Here is a 17370-nt window from a genome sequence, read left to right as displayed (position 1 = left end):
GTGCTGTTAAAGGCTCCTGTTATCATCATCTATTAGAGTCTAGATGGTTTCTCCTAAAAGATTTTGAGAAGAAGTGCTCCCTTCATACCAGTATTTTAGAGGACACTATCTCTGATGCACAGGCTTGTAAGATATTAACCAAATCTCGTGTGAGATTAATGGTACTCGGTTTATGCGAATCAGTTGCATCTATGCTGCTTTCAGTATTTTGAAACTGACGACTTGCCATTATTTATGCTTGACTCGGAAAGAGTGGGTTGACTTTGAGTTTCTTGCTACTCCTCGCTTCTATTCCAAAAGTTGCATACTGTAATTTTAAGCAAAGCTGAACATGACATGACAATATTTTATCAAAGGCTCTGAGCTCAATGTGATATTGGAAATATGAATATGGGGCAGAGGTTGTGAATATGTGGAAAAAATACCTAAATTGTTGAGATGCTGCAAGAACATTCAATGCTGGAGTGTGGAAGCATTGTATAGATGCCAACTGGTGCTGATTTGCTCCTGAAACAGCCTTGTCTTTCAAAAAGTCGATGTAAATATTACCAGCAGTCTGTCATGAGTCGTCTTTCAGTCCTGACACTTGTCAGTCCGGCAACGCTCCACTTGGATTGTGATGCTGGTAAAACCAAACTCGGTGCGCAGGAGCTTTGTTGCATTCATGAGGACGATCTGCGTATCGGCATCTTCCTCTGAGGACACAATTGCAGACAGCAATTCAGTGCATTTCAAAAGTATTGAATCAATGTTAATTTGATTGGGCCTTTTTGCACTGATCAAAGTGAAAGCAGAGCTCTGGAAGTAATGTAAATAGTACTGACATCATGTATTAGAAGGTAATGAAGTACAATTACAAAGTGAAGTAAGTAATAAAAATCCTTTATACAAAGATTTTTCAGTGGTTCAAAGCATCAGGAGCATATACTTGTAGTACAGATTCGTATTACTGGTTTGATGTTTACCTGTGACCACGTGGACAGAAAGTAAAGAATGAGTCATGTTTAAGCTCCACGTGTGCAAACTGTGAACAGCTGCGGCTCCTCTGACAGACAGCAGCTGCTCTTTCACAGCGTTGACGTGCACGTCCTGAGGAGCTCCTGAAAAAAAAAAGAAAAAAACTGCCGGTAACTGTAGACAACAAAACTATGTCCCCAAAGGGAAAAATAAGAGCTCGTTTACCTTCCATCAGTATCCTGAGGACGTCCTTGGTGACTCTAAATGTTGTCCAAAGAACAAGAACCGAGAACAGGAATGTACAGATTGGATCTGCCACTTTATATTCAGGCTGGAAGAGAAAACAGAAAAATGAGGAAAAGCAAATCCTGCAATAAACTACAGAGTAGGATCTGTATCAGTCTCATAACTGTGGACAATTAAACTTTTATTTTCCATTTGTTACATCCAGTACATGTCATTTTCAGCCAGTCTGAGAAAAATCAGAGACCTCGAAACTACCATGTTTCCTTCTTAATGATAATAATAGATGATAGAGTAGTGAATATCACAGCTGATGTTGCACTGCCAGCTGTTGGACCTAAGCATGATACTGGACAGAGACCTGAATGAAGACAATGAGACATTATTTAGCAGAAAGCAGCAGGGAACGTTTTAGTGTCAAGAGACCCAGAAGTGGATGATTGTGGCTGCCAGCAGGACCCCGACACTCTGCAGCAGATCTCCCAGCACGTGGATGAAAGCCGCCTTCACGCTGGCGTTGACGTGTCCGTGACCCTCGCGCTCGCCGTCCCTCTGTGGCCGACCGCCGGGAGAACCGTGGCTGCGGCCGTGCGAGACCCCTGACTGATGGAGGATCAGGACCATCCTAAATCAAAGAAATCAAAACGTTTTTTATAAATGCGGCGTCCGATGACACTGTTGATAAAACAAAACAAGGAAACTCACAGGATGTTGACCCCCACGGCACAGCCTGACGTTATTAACATGATCTGACTGTCTATGTCGAAGTCGCCGTCAGTAATCCTCTGCATGGCCGACACAACCAGCCCGGCAGTCACAGCCCAGATAGACATGACTGACAGCAACACACCGAGCACCTCTGTTCAACAGAACAACAACCATTACGCTTAAAATGGCAGGTTCCTTTATACAAAATACTGCACACAAATACAGGAGTACCACCAGTACCACCAGTACCACCACTACCACCAGTACCACCAGTACCACCAGTACTCTTTTAGTGCAGTGTTGCCACTGGATTCTTTTGAGCGAGATGCTGAGGATGAGGCTTCCTCTAACTTTAAGCATTTTTTTTTTACTCCACAAAAAAGAACTTCTGTACTTGTGGCTCAGATTTTTTCCCTTTTGTTGGCATCAGATTAAATTGCTGTGAGACATGTAAAAGTACAGTCATGGCCAAAAATATCGGCACCCCTGCAATTCAGCCAGAAAATACAACCCTTCTCTGAGAAGATTGTTGCAGTTGCAAATGTTCTGGTAGTGACGTGCTCACTGTTTTTGTTTGCACTGGAACAACAAAAGTCATATCTGATACATTTCACCACAGAACATAAAAAATGCACTGGACAAAATTATTGGAACCCTTAACTTAATATTTGGTAGCCCCCCCCCCCCCCCCCCCCCTTTGAAATATTTAACTGAAATTAGTCGCCTCCTGTAACCATGAATGAGTTCCTTACACCTCTCTACTGGAATTTGGACCCCTCCTCTTTTGCAAACTGCTCCAGGTCATTCAGATTTGAAAGAAGCCTTCTCTCAACTGCTGTTTTGAGATCTCTGCACAGGTGTTCTATGGGATTCAGATCTGGACTCATTGCTGGCCATTTCACAACTCTCCAGCACTTTGTTTTGAACCATTCTTGAGTGCTTTCTGAAGTGTGTGTTGGGTCATTGTCCTGCTGGAAGACCCACGGCCTCTGGTGGAGACGCAGCTTTCTGACACTGGCCCCAAACTTCTTTGGTAGTCATCAGATTTCATGATACTATTTACACACTCAGGTGCCAGAAGCAGCAAACTCCAGTCTTGCTTTTTGATGCCTTTGTGTCAGCAGTGGTGTCCTCCTGTGTCTCCCACCATAGTGTCCCTTTTCTTTCAGATGGAGACAGATAGCAGGACCTGACACTGTTCCCTGTGTCTGCAGATCAGTTTGAATTTGTTTGGGCGTTAATCAGGGCTCTTTATCCACCATTCAAAAAATCCTTCACTGTAATTCTTCATTAATTTTGCTCTTCCGTCCAGTTGTCTAAATACAAATTACAGGAGCATCACATGATTGAAAAGCAATTATTATATCTTACAATTTTGACAAGATGCCAATAATTTTGTCCCGTGCATTTTCTAGTTCTGTGTGAATTTGTATCACGTTGGACTTTTCTTCTGTTTTTTTTTTGTGTTGTTCCAGTGTAAACAAAGACAATAAGCAAGTAAATACCAACACATTTGCAATTGGAACACATTTCTGAGAGAGGGTTGCATTTTCTGACAGAAAGAGCTGGCAAACAGATGTAAAAGCATCAATTTAACAACACCTTGTTTTAGGTTTTTTTATTATTTGCCCACTGAGAAAAATATGTACAATCCCAATTCCAAAATAAATCCTTTGAAAGATGTTTTAACTTTAATTTAGTCAAATGTTCTCTGCTGAACGTAATTGTTCCTTTAACAATTTATTCCCAAACACACACGTTTAAATCGGTATAAACATAAATAATTTGATCCCACCTGCTCGATGCCATCCAAAGGTCATGGTGTGGGTGGGAGTACGGGATGATACCCACAGAGAGAAAATGCTAATCACGATGCTCCCAAAATCCGTCAGAAGATGAGCCGCGTCCGTCATGACGGCCAGACTGTGAGCAGCGTATCCACCTGCGGAGTGTGACAGAACTGGCTGTGAGAAACTCGAAGGAAGCAATAAAGTCATTAGTTGGACTCAGCTCAGTTAAAACGAACAGATTAAACGTTTTAATATTTACAGTTAGTAGCTTGTGGAAAAAGCTGAAGAGGAAAGTTAAAGATTTAAATTCAGTCTCTCATTTGTCCATGTGTGTCAACTACATGCAGAAGTTTCACAATGTGCTGATTCTAGTCTCCTTTGTTATGGAACATTTAGTCATCAAACACAATAATTTCTGACGAGGTTTGGGAATTAAATCAGGGTTAAAGAAGCGATTCAGTTTCCTTTTCTGCCGCGTTTGTTTATCTGTATTTAACAAACTTTCTGCAGTTCTTATATTCAGACCACTCTGATTTTCTTAGTTTTAAACAGGACGTTAAAATGTCACTTTGGGGGTCCATTGGATTACGTAATAGGATTTATATTTTTAAACCTAATTGTATAATAACTAATTCATGCTCAAGGTTTGGGGCCTATTTCATGGCATGTGTCCCTTCCCATCTCTACCAGGACATTTGAAAAAGACCCGTCAAGGCTTTCCTGGTTAAATACCAAATAAAAGTATCAAATTAAAGCCAAATATCTGTCACTAATTGGGATTAATCTAAAAATGAAAAGCTACTGTAAATGTAGCTGAGCTGTCAGTGGTGGAAGAAAAGATTATTTACTTCATTCCTTGTTCTAAAACAGACCATTTACTGAATCCAAATACGAATTTTCATAAGTACACGATTCTTTACTCAAAACACAATTATTTAAAAGTAATATGCACAAAATGTACTTGGAGAATCAATAACATGGTCATTTTGCATGTGATCCTAGTTCATGTTTGCAGAGTGGCCTGTTTCAAAGTGTTGTTAGTAGTAGGAATATTTATTATTGTTGATTTAATGTTTATTATTGGATTAATATTAATGATGTGATACCATGTAAGCAGATCATCTTGCCCAGTACTGGATTTTAGAGGCTGATACTAATATGAATAAACATAGCACTGAATTAAAACACATTTTAAGATGCAAAACTCCTCAGTTCTGCCTGGATGTTCAGGACTTGTTTCTGAATTGGATTAAACTGTATAATTTCATTATAATTATGTTCAAATATAGGCAGGAAATTGATATAAAACAATAGGTCAATTTAACGCTAGTAGATTATTTCATCACCCTTTTTTTATGAACTATATTAATCTGCAAAGTAACTAAAGCTGTCAAAGGCAGTAAACTTTTTAAAAATGTGTCTTTTTAAAAATGTTGGTTTTGAGGCAGGCGGCTTCATTTCAACACTCATCTCACCAATCGCCTCTCCGATCATGAACACGAGGCTGACGGCGCAGGCGAGAAAAAGCTTCTTCCTGGCCAAACGTCTCGTGTCCCTTTCCGTCTCTGACATTGTGCTGCCCTCCTGGCAGAAGCACTCGGGCTGCCACAGGCCGTCCACGCCGGAGGCATCCTCACTGTGCTCAGAGTCTGAATATCTGTCCTCTGCAGAACTTATCGTGAGAGCAGACAGAACCGGGACTGGGATTCAGGCAAATGATTTCCTAATTCTACGATTTAAGGAACTTAAATGCATGCGAAGTAAAGACCCCCACTAACAAAAGGATGATGACATACTGTACCTATGAATCGCAATCAGATGTCGTTTCTCTGAGTTTGTTGACGGCTCCATATCTTCAGCGGGCACCACTTTAGGAGCAAACTAATCTTATGTTAACTAATGTTGGGGAAGCTGGACAACTTGCCAGCTGCCCCAACGTGTGTTATCTTTACGGGGTGGAGCACGACAGGAGCCAATAACAGGTCACTGAGCACACTAACAGAAAACTGGCACAATCACAACAACTTTATGACATTTCAATTGTGACCCAACCTTTATTTGATCAGACACATTTACAGAAAGTTTGGAAATGCAAAAGCTGCAAGAACCGCAAAACACCTGGGAACAGGAGTGGATGAGAAAAATACACACTTTTTGTGAAGTTTGTCAAGTATGATTTCTGGCACACAAACAGCAACTTTTGAATGCATGTCTTTGATTGTGTATGCATACACTGTCCAGCCATCTGTAAAGGCTACAATACAAAACTGATACAAAACTAAAAATGATGCACAAACGTCGTCAGCATCAACCTTGTATGAATGCAGTGCGATAAAGCTCAAACCCAACACTTTTAAACACCGGACAGAAAATCAAAAAAAAAACATCATCGAAACGTACTTTTCGATGATAGGATATAAGGCTTTATCTTAATATACAAACAAAAGTTGTCATAAAATGTCCAATCAAAAATATAACTCTGAAATTACATGAAAACTTAACTGCTGTATTTAAAATAATGTGATCTCACTGCACTTACAGGCAACATTTTACCTCACACACTAGAAAACCTTCAATTAGTGTGTCTCCTAGAAAAAGGATCCATCCACTTGTGCTTTTTTTTTTTTTAAACCTATTTAAGCAATAAATTGTGGCGGTACAGTGAACTGACCAACATTCACACTGACATATTGGGAGATGCACACATTTGCTTTCTTTTTTAGAGTTAGCTCAGAATATTGACGCCAACCCCATGTTTGTTGGGTAAATATGAAGCTGTCAACGTAACTTGGAAGCCTTAAACCGTGGCCTGATTTTAGCACCGACACCTTTTTAAAATTCTGCCAGATCAGTTTTACGTGCCCAGCTTCAGGGACTTGATTGAAGCAACAATATGCAGCTACATCGGCCACCTGCTGCTACATAATAAATTCAAAACCTATTAATCAGAAATCAGCAAAATTCCCAGCTTGACCTATCAGCTGGCTCCAACAGCACCTTCTCATAACACCATATTTCTGTGATATGACTCAGAACTCGGCGGCAGAACAAACAGACCAGACTGTGTCTTTTAGACATGCGAGGGTCCATATTATTGTTGCCACTGTTACTTCTGTCAGCACTGAGGAGCATGATGAGCCCACCTTCTTTGAATAAACCTGATTTGAATAGTCGCTGGGTGTAGTGCGTCGTGGCTGCTCAACCATCCCACACGGTTAAACTGCATAATTAAAATGTTTAGCGGGACCTAACGAAACATACACTACCAACAAAATTGTTTTACAGCAATGACATGTGACTGAGTGTTAAGAGGTTCATTTTTGAACTACAGTAATACTCAGACTAGGTCTTTCCTCTTGCTTCCATCCTTCATGCTGAGCCTGGCTAACCCCCTGCTGGGTCCTGCTCCAGCACTTTAATCGAGAGGGAAATGTGTAATAGTGTAGTTTTGTTGAAATAAGCCAAGGTCAGGTTGGCTGTTCCACCCTTGGCTACAAGTCATAACAGATTTATCGATCAGTTCCCAACTCGTAAACACTGTTCAAATCAAACCAAGTTTTAATAATTAGAAAACTAACGAGTGGCATCAATTATCTCATCTAGCTCTAAGAAAAAAAGTCTCCCAAAATGTTGAAATAATTCTAAAAATGCCTATCGGTGTTACATTAATAGTTCTCAACGTGCAGAAATTGTTCTACGTTAAACACAGTTTTTAAAATATACCGTATCGTTCATTCAGCCCTTTAATTCTTCTCTAAAACGTTTAAGTTTCTATGTGCGTCATAACTAAACACTTTGTACATCTACAAGTCTCAACAGTCTGACGAACAACGACTTGGCCACAAAAGTTCTTACATCACTATTTCAATTTTAAAATGGTTATATTTAAAAATCATAAAGTGCACATTAAAAACAGTTATTCCAGAGCTTTGATCGGCGAGTTCCCATAATTAAAAAAAATTAAAAGAGTTAAAAAATAAATATGAGATAGGATTGAAGAAATGTCTGTTGGCATTTGTAAAAAACAAAAGAAAAAAACAAAAGGCACAATCAACTCACGGCTTGATTCATGTAAACAAATTCAGCTCCGAGAGGTTTGCTGGGTTCGAAGAAAATAAACAGTATCAAAACTACCAACAGATAAACTATACATTTATACTATACTATGGTTTTATGACAATCAAGGACTTGAAGCTCTTGGCCAGGACTCCACTCACTCACTCACTTGTTCATTCGAGGTGCTGTTGGTCGCATGAGGCTGAATCACAATTGGTGCATTTTCACCTGCAGGAGGAAAGAAAATATACTTTACGGTTTCTCAGCAAAAGAAAAGAAATGGCAGTTTTTTTTCAAAACGAGTAGGAAGTGACACAACACACATCTCATATGCTTTGTTTGCTTGCATTGTGCGTATGACAAGCACTTCATACTATTACTATTAGTACTATTAATATTATGAAGCATTTGAGGGAAAACACAAAAATGCTCAGGCAAGCAACAGCTTTATTGAGCATTCAGCACTTGTGAGCAGAAGAGCGGTCGTTTTTGTAGCTTTAGTCGCAAGTAAGTCAGAAGAGATCAGTGGTTTTCAAATGTTCAACCTCTTCGTGTGTCAGTGAAGCTCAGGGAACGTTTACAGATGGTTTAAAATAAAAACCAGAATGTGTGTATCGTTTCCAAAATTCCAGTAGGATCCGGTCTCCCAAATTGAGAACCACTGCTCTGGAGCTCAAGCATTTTATTACTCAGTTATTCTGCTGCAGTCAAACAGCAGGATTATCAACAGCAACGACTGTAACGGAGCAAAGTTATTAGAGGGAATGCATTATTTTAAAAAAAGGAAAAAAAAAAGAAACTCCATTAACGCTGCGGGAGGGTCTTATTACATGGTAATCCCTGGCAATAACACAGTCCACACCCGAACTCAGCAGAGCTAGAAGCTGCCACGACATGAAATCGCCCACATGAAAACACTGCTTCAAGCTCTGCCAGGTGATTCAAGCAGCACACAGCAGCAGTCAACTGAGGACAGGTTGAACATTACTGTACCTGAACGGCTCATAACTTTACCTGGTTTGTCAGTGGTTGCACTAGGGCCCGGCTGAGTATTTGTTACATGGTCTCCCTCTGTCAAACAGAATTTAACACTGAGCAAACCTGATGGTCACAGACTGGTTTACCTCAGGAGTTAAGCGTCGACACATACAGAAACCCAGATTTGGGCAGGTTTTAAAGAAAAAGTGATAGTTGGGAAAATAAATTAGCTTTTTATGCCCCACGGATCTTTGTATGCTAAATATGAAGTCACCAAGAGCAGCCAACTGTTTTAGCCCAGCAGGAAAACTGAACCTGAGAGGTAATTTACTTTTTAATTATGTTCCATTTCTTTGCCAGAGCCAGTCCAGGAACTGGTGACAGTTTCGAGATTTGATGCTAAGCAAACCTGTGCCAACACTTTTAATGCACGCGTCCATCTTCACCCACACATCATGTTATTTCTGTCCTAATCCCAAAGGCATAGACAACGTGCTTTGTTTAAAATTAAATACAACACTGTGGGTCTGCAAAAGCCTTATGTTCTTTCTAATTTGGACACTAGATCCATTTAACTTTCTACACAAAGTGACAGATTAAAAACACATCGGTGACGGAGCCTCGATCCCTTTGACCAGCTTTGCTGTAAAGAATCTAAATGGGAACACTGGTCAACATGGATCATGGATGCATTTAAATCTGCGTATAACACGCTCCTGTGGCCATAGGCAGTGGCAATTGCTTTAAGTTTAATTTGCATTTACACAACATACATCAACTAGACAGTGCAAAGTGATTTTCCAGACTTCGTGTCTTTTACTGTTTTTTTTCTTTATAAGATTCAGTCCCTCACCTGCATCCTGCTCCCTGATCTCTGCCTCCAGGTCCTCAGGATTCATGTAGTCAAAATGGTCCTCTTCTGCTGGTTTGCACTTGCCACAGCAGAAACAGCAACAGCAGAAACAGCAGCAGCAGGTGAAAATAGTGCAGCACGCAATAAGTGCCTAAAGAAAAATGAAAAGAAAGGAGCACTATTACCCGTCTGCTTTGGTATCCTAACTCTTACTTAGCCTCTGCCCTACATATTAAAAGACATACATACAACACTACATATTAATAAATTATTAATCAACATATGCTTTGTTTGTTTCACATCGAGACTTTAGAAACCACACACCGCGCTTCTCACCTTGAACCAGCACTTGGACATGAGGAAGTAATATTTGGCGCCCTCCTCCCCAAACTGCTCTGCTGCGTACAGGCCCATGGATCCGTACTCGTCATAGATTTTCCTTTTATTCTCATCACTGAGGATGCCGTTAGCGTTGTTGATCTCCTTGAATTTTTCAGCAGCTTCCGGGTTATCTGGGTTCTTATCAGGGTGATGTCTCAAAGCCAGTTTCCTGGATAAATATAATTGTTAGAATATTTGGATGGTTCATAACAATAAGGTTTGACCGCAGCAAGAATCCTTGACAACTGACTAAAAATATGCGACTACTGATCTTAAATCCGACAGAGTTTGCACTGCCGGAATTTTCAGCAAGTTAGGGCTGAAAAAAAGAAACAAATTGCTTAACATTTATTTTCACAATGCAAAGTCCTAAGAACTGTCTGTCTTTCATACAGACTCCGTCAAACAATCACAGAGTGTAGGCCTATGTTTCTGCAGACGGCGCCAGAGTGAGATGATTCAAATGTTTCACAACAATTAATCATTTTCCAAAGCCACTTGTTAAAATGGTTCACAGCTTCAAAAAACATGCTACAAAAACATCCCTAACTACTACAATTGCAGCTGCTGCTGCTGCTGCTGGCATTTAAAACAAAAGACAGTCTATATAATGGTTTATTGTATAGCCTGGAATAAAAGACGGCTGACCAGAATTGTTTTCATGATAAATAAGACTAAGAAGCTGTTCTGAAATATTTTCTAGATAAAGTTCACAAAGCAAGACACAAGCATTAATCGGTTATTCTGCACAGAAGAAACTGAATCTCGAGGACAGTGGTTGCAGATATAAAGTGTCTTATTCTAAATTTTTCACTGGTTTCCAGGTTGCAAATTGTTTAATAATTTAAGTATGTTTTTAATCTAAAATTTAATCTGAAGGCCCTGAGACGTCAATACAATGGGACAACTTCAGAAAAGATGTGCAGAGAGACAAAATTCAATCAAGAAAACACAACTGCAACATGTAGAAAACACTGCAAATACACAGAACAATAAACACTAGAAAGGGCATTTCCAAAAAGAAAACGCGCTGTGAATGCTTCAGTGCTGAGAGGATTTTCGTTTTTGCTGAAAGTTTGAAAGTTTCGCTTGTGCTAAAATAGCTGAAAAGAAATGCCGCTTCCTTATATACTGGTTAGACAAACTTGAAAGCCGGTTAGCTGTAAAAACTTGAAAGGCAAATGTGTGATGCCATTGATTGAGGTCACCGATCTATCTGAAACTTTGCTGAAGTCAGGCACCAAATACGAACAGAAGTCTAATAACAACAACAATAATAACAATAATAATAACAACAATCACAATAATAAAGACTATGATATCATTATTCGCAGTAGATATCACTACTGTGAATGCTCCAGGACACTTGTTGTTACCATGGTGACCATGAGGTCATTAATAGTTTTGAATTATGACCTAATAATGCGTGTGTTCTTTAACATACTAATGGCATAATTCAGATATTGGCATTTAGTTGTGTTTGTTGCATTTGGGACATGTTTTCTGTTGCATGTCGCAGCAGCTTTTTGTTTTCATCCAGGGCCATTGTAGTTTTCGCTGTAAGTCAAATATCCAAATATAATCTAGAAGACTTTAATGGGATTTTTTTACTTTTAACCCTTAAAATTATTATGAGGGTCGTCTTAATTATAATAACCATAATCTCTAAGCAATGCAGCAGGGAAGCTATAATCCTAACATCTTTAAAACACACCTGTATGCCTTCTTTATTTCCTCTGAAGATGCTCCCTTCTCCAGGCCCAGGACTCTGTACAAACTCTCTCCTGCGGTAGACATTTTTCGCTGGGGTCTGGTTGAATCATCCATGTTTCAGGATTTAGTGGCTGTGACATTAAAAAAAAACAACAACAACGAAGCCCCCACAAATATTAAAAATAATGTCCTCACTGACACACAGAGGACAGTCTATACAATGTCTGACAGACTAGAAACAACAGCATCAGTTTGTCGTAAGTTTGCTGACAAAGTGAATTGAAGCTGTCAAAAAGAAAAAAAAACAGTATGAGTTTGTTTAACTCAAAGGTTGAATTGATCCTACTTTACGTCATGTTAACTCATGTAGACTGAAATCACGACAAACTGCTAACGGACTTAGCTAACTTTTGCAGGACAACGTGATGTGAGACGTTAAATCTTACATTCTGGATTTTAGTCGAATCATAGAGCCCAAAACTCGTCCTCTGATCGTCTTAAAGTTCGGTCCTGTCAGTGAAGCTGGGATCCGGTTTCTTGTTTAAACATCTCCCTTCAAGACCGGACAAAAGTTCAGGGGAAGCTACAACAAGGAAGCAGGAAGTTAACGTCTAAATAAAGTTTCTTTAAAAAAAAGGAATACGGATGATAAAACTTTATTGACAAATTCATTATACAGCCCGTATCCCCATCCCGTAGTGGCAGGAGTAAAGAGATTATTTTTAAATTAAACAAATATAAATATTTAAATACAATAAACAAAGACTGCTAACAGATTGTTTTATAGGTCTGTAATTTCTAAGGTTTTGAAATAAAATACTATATGATGTTAATTAAGATCGAGCTCTAAAGAGCTTATTTTTAAATGTTAATATAAATCTTATTTTTACAGTAGTAAAAGAAGAACCCAAATCTTGTACTTTGGGAAGTAGAACTGAGAAGGATTTTTAATTCTGCATATTTTTTATTATTATTTATATTTACTTTATATACTGCTAATTATATAGGGGATTTCTCCCGTTGTATAATCTATAATTTAAATCTGAAATCAGAAATGTAACAGTAGCAAAAGCTTAATAAGTGTAGTGCAGTAAAAATATAAAGCAATGTCTGAGTATCACAACATTGTCTTTCCTTATGTAAAAGCACACACCTGCTTCCCGCTACTTGCATACCAACATATCCAGATGAGCTGTTGACTAGCTCTCCAGATTCAAAATTCATATGAACTCATTAAATTTAAGTGTACTGGGCACATTGTCTCTGTGTTACCTATAATTACCACCGAATTACATTTGTTCTGACCACCAGCCAGTTTGAAAATGATGAAAACATTATGTTCCAGAGATGTTTGAGGGGGGTAAACAAAGCAATTACCAAATACTTCATTTTTTTGATTTTGCATTTCTGTATTGGGTATTTGGCAAAGACAAAATTTATATTAATTATCATTATCAATTAATTTTATTACAATTATTTAGATACTTGTAACAAACAACATACAATACATTGGCTGTTTTGTATAGTCTCACCTCCTCTCCAAATATGGAGAACATAAAATAATAAAAAGATCAATATGTATTATCTATTTTCTATTATACATGGATAATAACTGCAATATTTCTACACTACTGCCTGTTGTCTTTATTACTTTGTATATTAATGTGTGTCTTTATAATTACTGCTACTTACATACTTTATGACAACAACAAAAATTTGCCTGTTACTTTTTATTTTATGAAAAAACATATAATAGGTTAAACAGAAAAACAAATTAAGTCAATAATTAGTAATTAGTGCTTTGATAGTGCTGTATAGTAGATTTAAAACTATTCATTGTGAATCAAATATTACACTACAGAAGAAAATACTGTCATTTGTGTAAGATCAATGTAGGAAGTATAAATTAATTAATAAATCCCATCTAGATTTCACAACAGTTATTTTTCTAATTATACGCAGCTGCAGATGTTAACTACTGCATTTGCTCATTGGGTGGAATCACATTAACTATGATCTTTCCCATGTTTTTGTTGGCTTCCATGTGCTGATGCGCCCGTGCAACATCCTCCAGGCTGAACATGCTGTCGATCACTGGCCTCAGTGAGGTAGCTTTGTCTGAGAAATATGGCAACACTCTGTGTGAAAAAGCCGTCACCAGCTCTGACTTGTACTGTGAAAAGAAAACGCAAACAAACAATCAGGATCAGTTACAGGGCCACAAACACACAAGATGTGTTGAACTGTCTTAAAGATTGCCTCATTTTGGAAAACCAGATGAGAAGTACAAGGAGAAGTGCAACTGCACTTCAACAAATTCACATGCAGGGATGAAGAAACACAGCCGGTGTGTCTGCGTTAAGTTCCCACCTGAAGGCTGCGAGAGCGGAGGAGGCTGCTGAGCAAGTGTCCTCGCTTGGAGAGTAGTCTGCCCAACAAATCTCCTTGTACCGTTTTTCCACCCATGACGCCATACAGAACCCACCGGCCATCCATCGCTAAGCAGCTTACATTCTGCTCCCAGTTGCCTCCACCAATGCAGTCAAGGATGACGTTCGCTCCCTTTCCTGTGAAATTAGGATGTGGATAATATGCTAGATTGTGCTTTAGATGAAACCTGCTTGTAGTGTCCGTGTAGACACTGACCTACAAGATGGCTCACCTTTTCCACGGTTTTCTTTTTTTTTGTGAAGGAACAAAGCTGCATATTTTATGAATTATTAAAATAATGAATTTGTGTATTACTACTATTATTACTGTATGTATTGAAAATAATAGAAATTTAAGGATAAGCCTAAAAAAATCCCATTGAACCAAGAAATTCCATTAAAAAAAAGTAGGGTTCTATATTATTCTGCCACAATATCTGCTAAATCCCTGTAAAAAGAAAAAGAAGCACCTCCTGTAAAGTCATGAACTCCCTGTGCGAAGCTTTTCTCTTTGTAGTTAAAACCAGCCGCTGCCCCCAGCTCCTCGGCCAGCTTCAGTTTTTCTTGGCTCCCTGCAGTAACAATGGGCACAGCACCAAACAGACGAACCAGCTGTACAGCTGCTGTCCCTACCCCGCTGGCTCCGGCATGAATCAGCACCACCTCCCCCTCCTTCATCTGAGCTGTGGCAGAGATGGCAGATGAAACAAGAGAGACTTTAATATAATCCTCCTGTGGGAAATGATTTTCACTTTTGTTCAGTTGGATTAACTGTATTCTTACACACTGGAAGAAAATGGATGAGAACAGTGCACATTTGAAATTGATTCTGTACTATTCTGCTAAGGTCATACACAGATGTAGTATAAATTTACCACATTTTTTCTGTTTATTCTGCACCTACAAAAGTACAATTTGTTGTTCAGGATTTACTGATTGTGTTTGCTTTTTTGCTTACACTGCTCAAAAAGCCTTATCCTACTGTATTTTATGCAAAATTATGACTTCAATAGAGCAGAAATAAATCTTTATAAAAACCATGCATGTTTGTTATACCAATGAACACCAGCAGTTGGAAAGCAGTGAGCCAGGTCTCTGGGATCGCAGCAGCCTGGCAGAGTGTGAGCTTAGGGGGAACAGGCATGAGAACTTCTTCAGGCACTGCAACATATTCTGCATATCCTCCTCCACAGAGCAGGGCCATGACCCTGTCATCAGGCTTCCAGCCCCCTTTGACCGCGGGGCCGAGACTTTCAACAGTACCAGCCACCTCCAGGCCTATGATGTCACTCTCACCTGGTGGAGGTGGGTACAGGCCTCGTCTCTATGGAAGACAGGGTCATATGAGAGGTATCAGGATGACTGGGATTTACTTACTTTCAGCTCAATATTCTTTTTTTTTTTTTGTAAATGATACATAGATGGAAAACAGGCCCGTTGTTAGTCGGGAGTATTTTCATCATAAGAAAATACATCCAATTATACCTGTAATAAGTCGGCCCTGTTGAGGGCAGTTGCATGAACCTTAATCAGGACTTCCCCATTTTTAGGTTGAGGTCTGGGGATATGTCGTAGCAGTAAATTCTCTGGTCCTCCTGGTACGTCAACACACACTGCCCGCATCATATTGGAAAAACTAGAGTAGCACTTAAACCAAGCCTACAGAATAAAGTCAAATATGTTTTTTTACCAACTACATTTTTAAAATAAATGCCCAGCTGTATTATGACTGGTGTGCCAAATTGAGCAACATAACTGCATAAAAATTACTAATGTGCTGTTTTAACCACTCACTTTCTGGTAGGGATTTCCCAGCAAAAATATTCCAGTGTTGAGTAGCCGTTGCATTTGATTGTCAAAGCAGTCACAACTGTGAATTTTAAAAAAATCCGTAGTTACTATCAACACCAACAATACCTGCACCTTGTTACAGAAATGTAAGAAAATCATATTTAACAGAACAAGCTTGAAATTATTGTGTCAAATTGACACACACAAATTTGCCATCATCACATTGTAAAATGTTTTTACAGTGTGTATATGAATCAGTATGATATAGTGAGATAGCTTAAGGGATTTATAAATCATGTACCTCTACAATTGCATGTTATGTTTCTTGTTAGAGGTTAGATGGCAAATATTGCAAACAGTAAATCCCTTTCTGTAATGATCTCTGATAAATGAAGCCTAAAGCAATGTTACATAATGTTCCACATCTTAAAAGGGTGTTAAAAAAAAGCCAATGGCATGTTCAGTTATAATTATTGTTATATTATCATTATTAAATGTGGGTGAAGCGGTTTTTTAGCATTTAAACGTATGAAGTTTGGGCTGTTTGGCTGTTGGTCAAACCAAAGTGTCATGAAGACGTGAATAATCTCGGTGTGAAGACAAATGAAACTATTTAGCAGAAGAAAAATGCAGAAAGCATATGGGAGCAAATAGCGAGGTGTGAGTAGCACAAACGTTAGCGGTCTACTTCTGCATTGTTATGGTGGTGGCGAGTTTCGTAAAGTTCCACGATTACGTTATGACGCGTTACACAACGCGCATGTGCCGTAAAGTCCAAAGTGCAGGACATGGAAACAACTTAAGACATTTTCAGTATTATGTACAAATCGATTAAACAGATGGACCCGGTTCTATTACAAATACACGTAGATAAAGAAAATATTTTTATGATAGTGTGTCAGTGTCTGCGACCCCGACACGGAATCTCTGAGCTACTTCTAAATACTCAAACATGCGGTGAAAACAGTTACTTACCAGTCAGGAGATGCCAACAGTTCATCAACTTTGAGATGTCTGCATGATTTTTGGGAAGTGTACATGTTCCATCTTTCAGTCTGAGTTTCAGTCCGTTCGACGCGGGAGGCGTCAAACCACCGGAGGGGCAGGGTTAACCAGGGACACGGCTGTCTCAACTTTAATGGAGAACAACAGACCCTGGTTAACAAAAACTTTTTTTTTTTTTAAATGGGAAAAAAAAACATCGTCTGTGAAAAGATGTCTTATTAAAGTTATGTTTGGATATTATTATCATTACTAAAATGGTATGGCCAAATATTGGAACCCTGCTAAAGAACATAGACGTGACTTAAAACATTGACTATATTTACAGTTTAACAGTTCTTACACTTTCACTAAAATATAGCTATGACCTCAAATCTGTGAAGGTTGATGTTCCAGTGTATAGCAGCTGAATACCAAACCAAAGAAAAGTCATTTGCACAAATTTTGTCTTTCTTATTTATTAAATGCA

The 17370-nt window shown here is 38.8% G+C and overlaps 3 protein-coding genes across 4 annotated transcripts; all 3 read right to left on the bottom strand.

Moving 5' to 3' along the window:
* Positions 1-2: 2 nt before the first annotated feature.
* LOC137101637 (proton-coupled zinc antiporter SLC30A2-like) lies at positions 3-6216 on the bottom strand. The gene is made up of 8 exons (XM_067480315.1): positions 5500-6216; positions 5174-5370; positions 3704-3850; positions 1906-2059; positions 1627-1825; positions 1183-1288; positions 966-1100; positions 3-695 (listed from the first exon to the last, which is right to left on the bottom strand). Exons 1-8 carry the CDS (start codon positions 5547-5549, stop codon positions 574-576), a joined length of 1110 nt encoding a protein of 369 aa, XP_067336416.1. The 5' UTR covers positions 5550-6216; the 3' UTR covers positions 3-573.
* A 140-nt stretch (positions 6217-6356) lies between these two features.
* dnajc5gb (DnaJ (Hsp40) homolog, subfamily C, member 5 gamma b) lies at positions 6357-12303 on the bottom strand. 2 transcript variants are annotated; one of them, XM_067480322.1, is made up of 6 exons: positions 12126-12303; positions 11681-11810; positions 9922-10135; positions 9586-9736; positions 8769-8825; positions 6357-7982 (listed from the first exon to the last, which is right to left on the bottom strand). In XM_067480322.1, exons 2-6 carry the CDS (start codon positions 11791-11793, stop codon positions 7912-7914), a joined length of 606 nt encoding a protein of 201 aa, XP_067336423.1. In that variant the 5' UTR covers positions 11794-11810; positions 12126-12303; the 3' UTR covers positions 6357-7911. The 2 variants fall into 2 exon arrangements, with proteins under 2 accessions (XP_067336423.1, XP_067336424.1); XM_067480323.1 differs by lacking the exon at positions 8769-8825 and having other exon boundaries at positions 12126-12302.
* Positions 12304-13425: 1122 nt separating this feature from the next.
* On the bottom strand, positions 13426-17020 carry tp53i3 (tumor protein p53 inducible protein 3). The gene is made up of 7 exons (XM_067480314.1): positions 16875-17020; positions 15903-15978; positions 15594-15767; positions 15165-15432; positions 14579-14791; positions 14050-14246; positions 13426-13852 (listed from the first exon to the last, which is right to left on the bottom strand). The coding sequence occupies exons 1-7, from the start codon at positions 16937-16939 to the stop codon at positions 13655-13657; spliced, it is 1191 nt and encodes a 396-aa protein (XP_067336415.1). The 5' UTR covers positions 16940-17020; the 3' UTR covers positions 13426-13654.
* Positions 17021-17370: the final 350 nt, after the last annotated feature.

The sequence above is a fragment of the Channa argus genome, chromosome 16, assembly GCF_033026475.1.
Source record: "Channa argus isolate prfri chromosome 16, Channa argus male v1.0, whole genome shotgun sequence".
Classification (NCBI taxonomy): Eukaryota; Metazoa; Chordata; class Actinopteri; order Anabantiformes; family Channidae; genus Channa; species Channa argus.
Note: the sequence above shows the minus strand (reverse complement) of the source record. Positions and strands in the feature narration are given on the sequence as shown.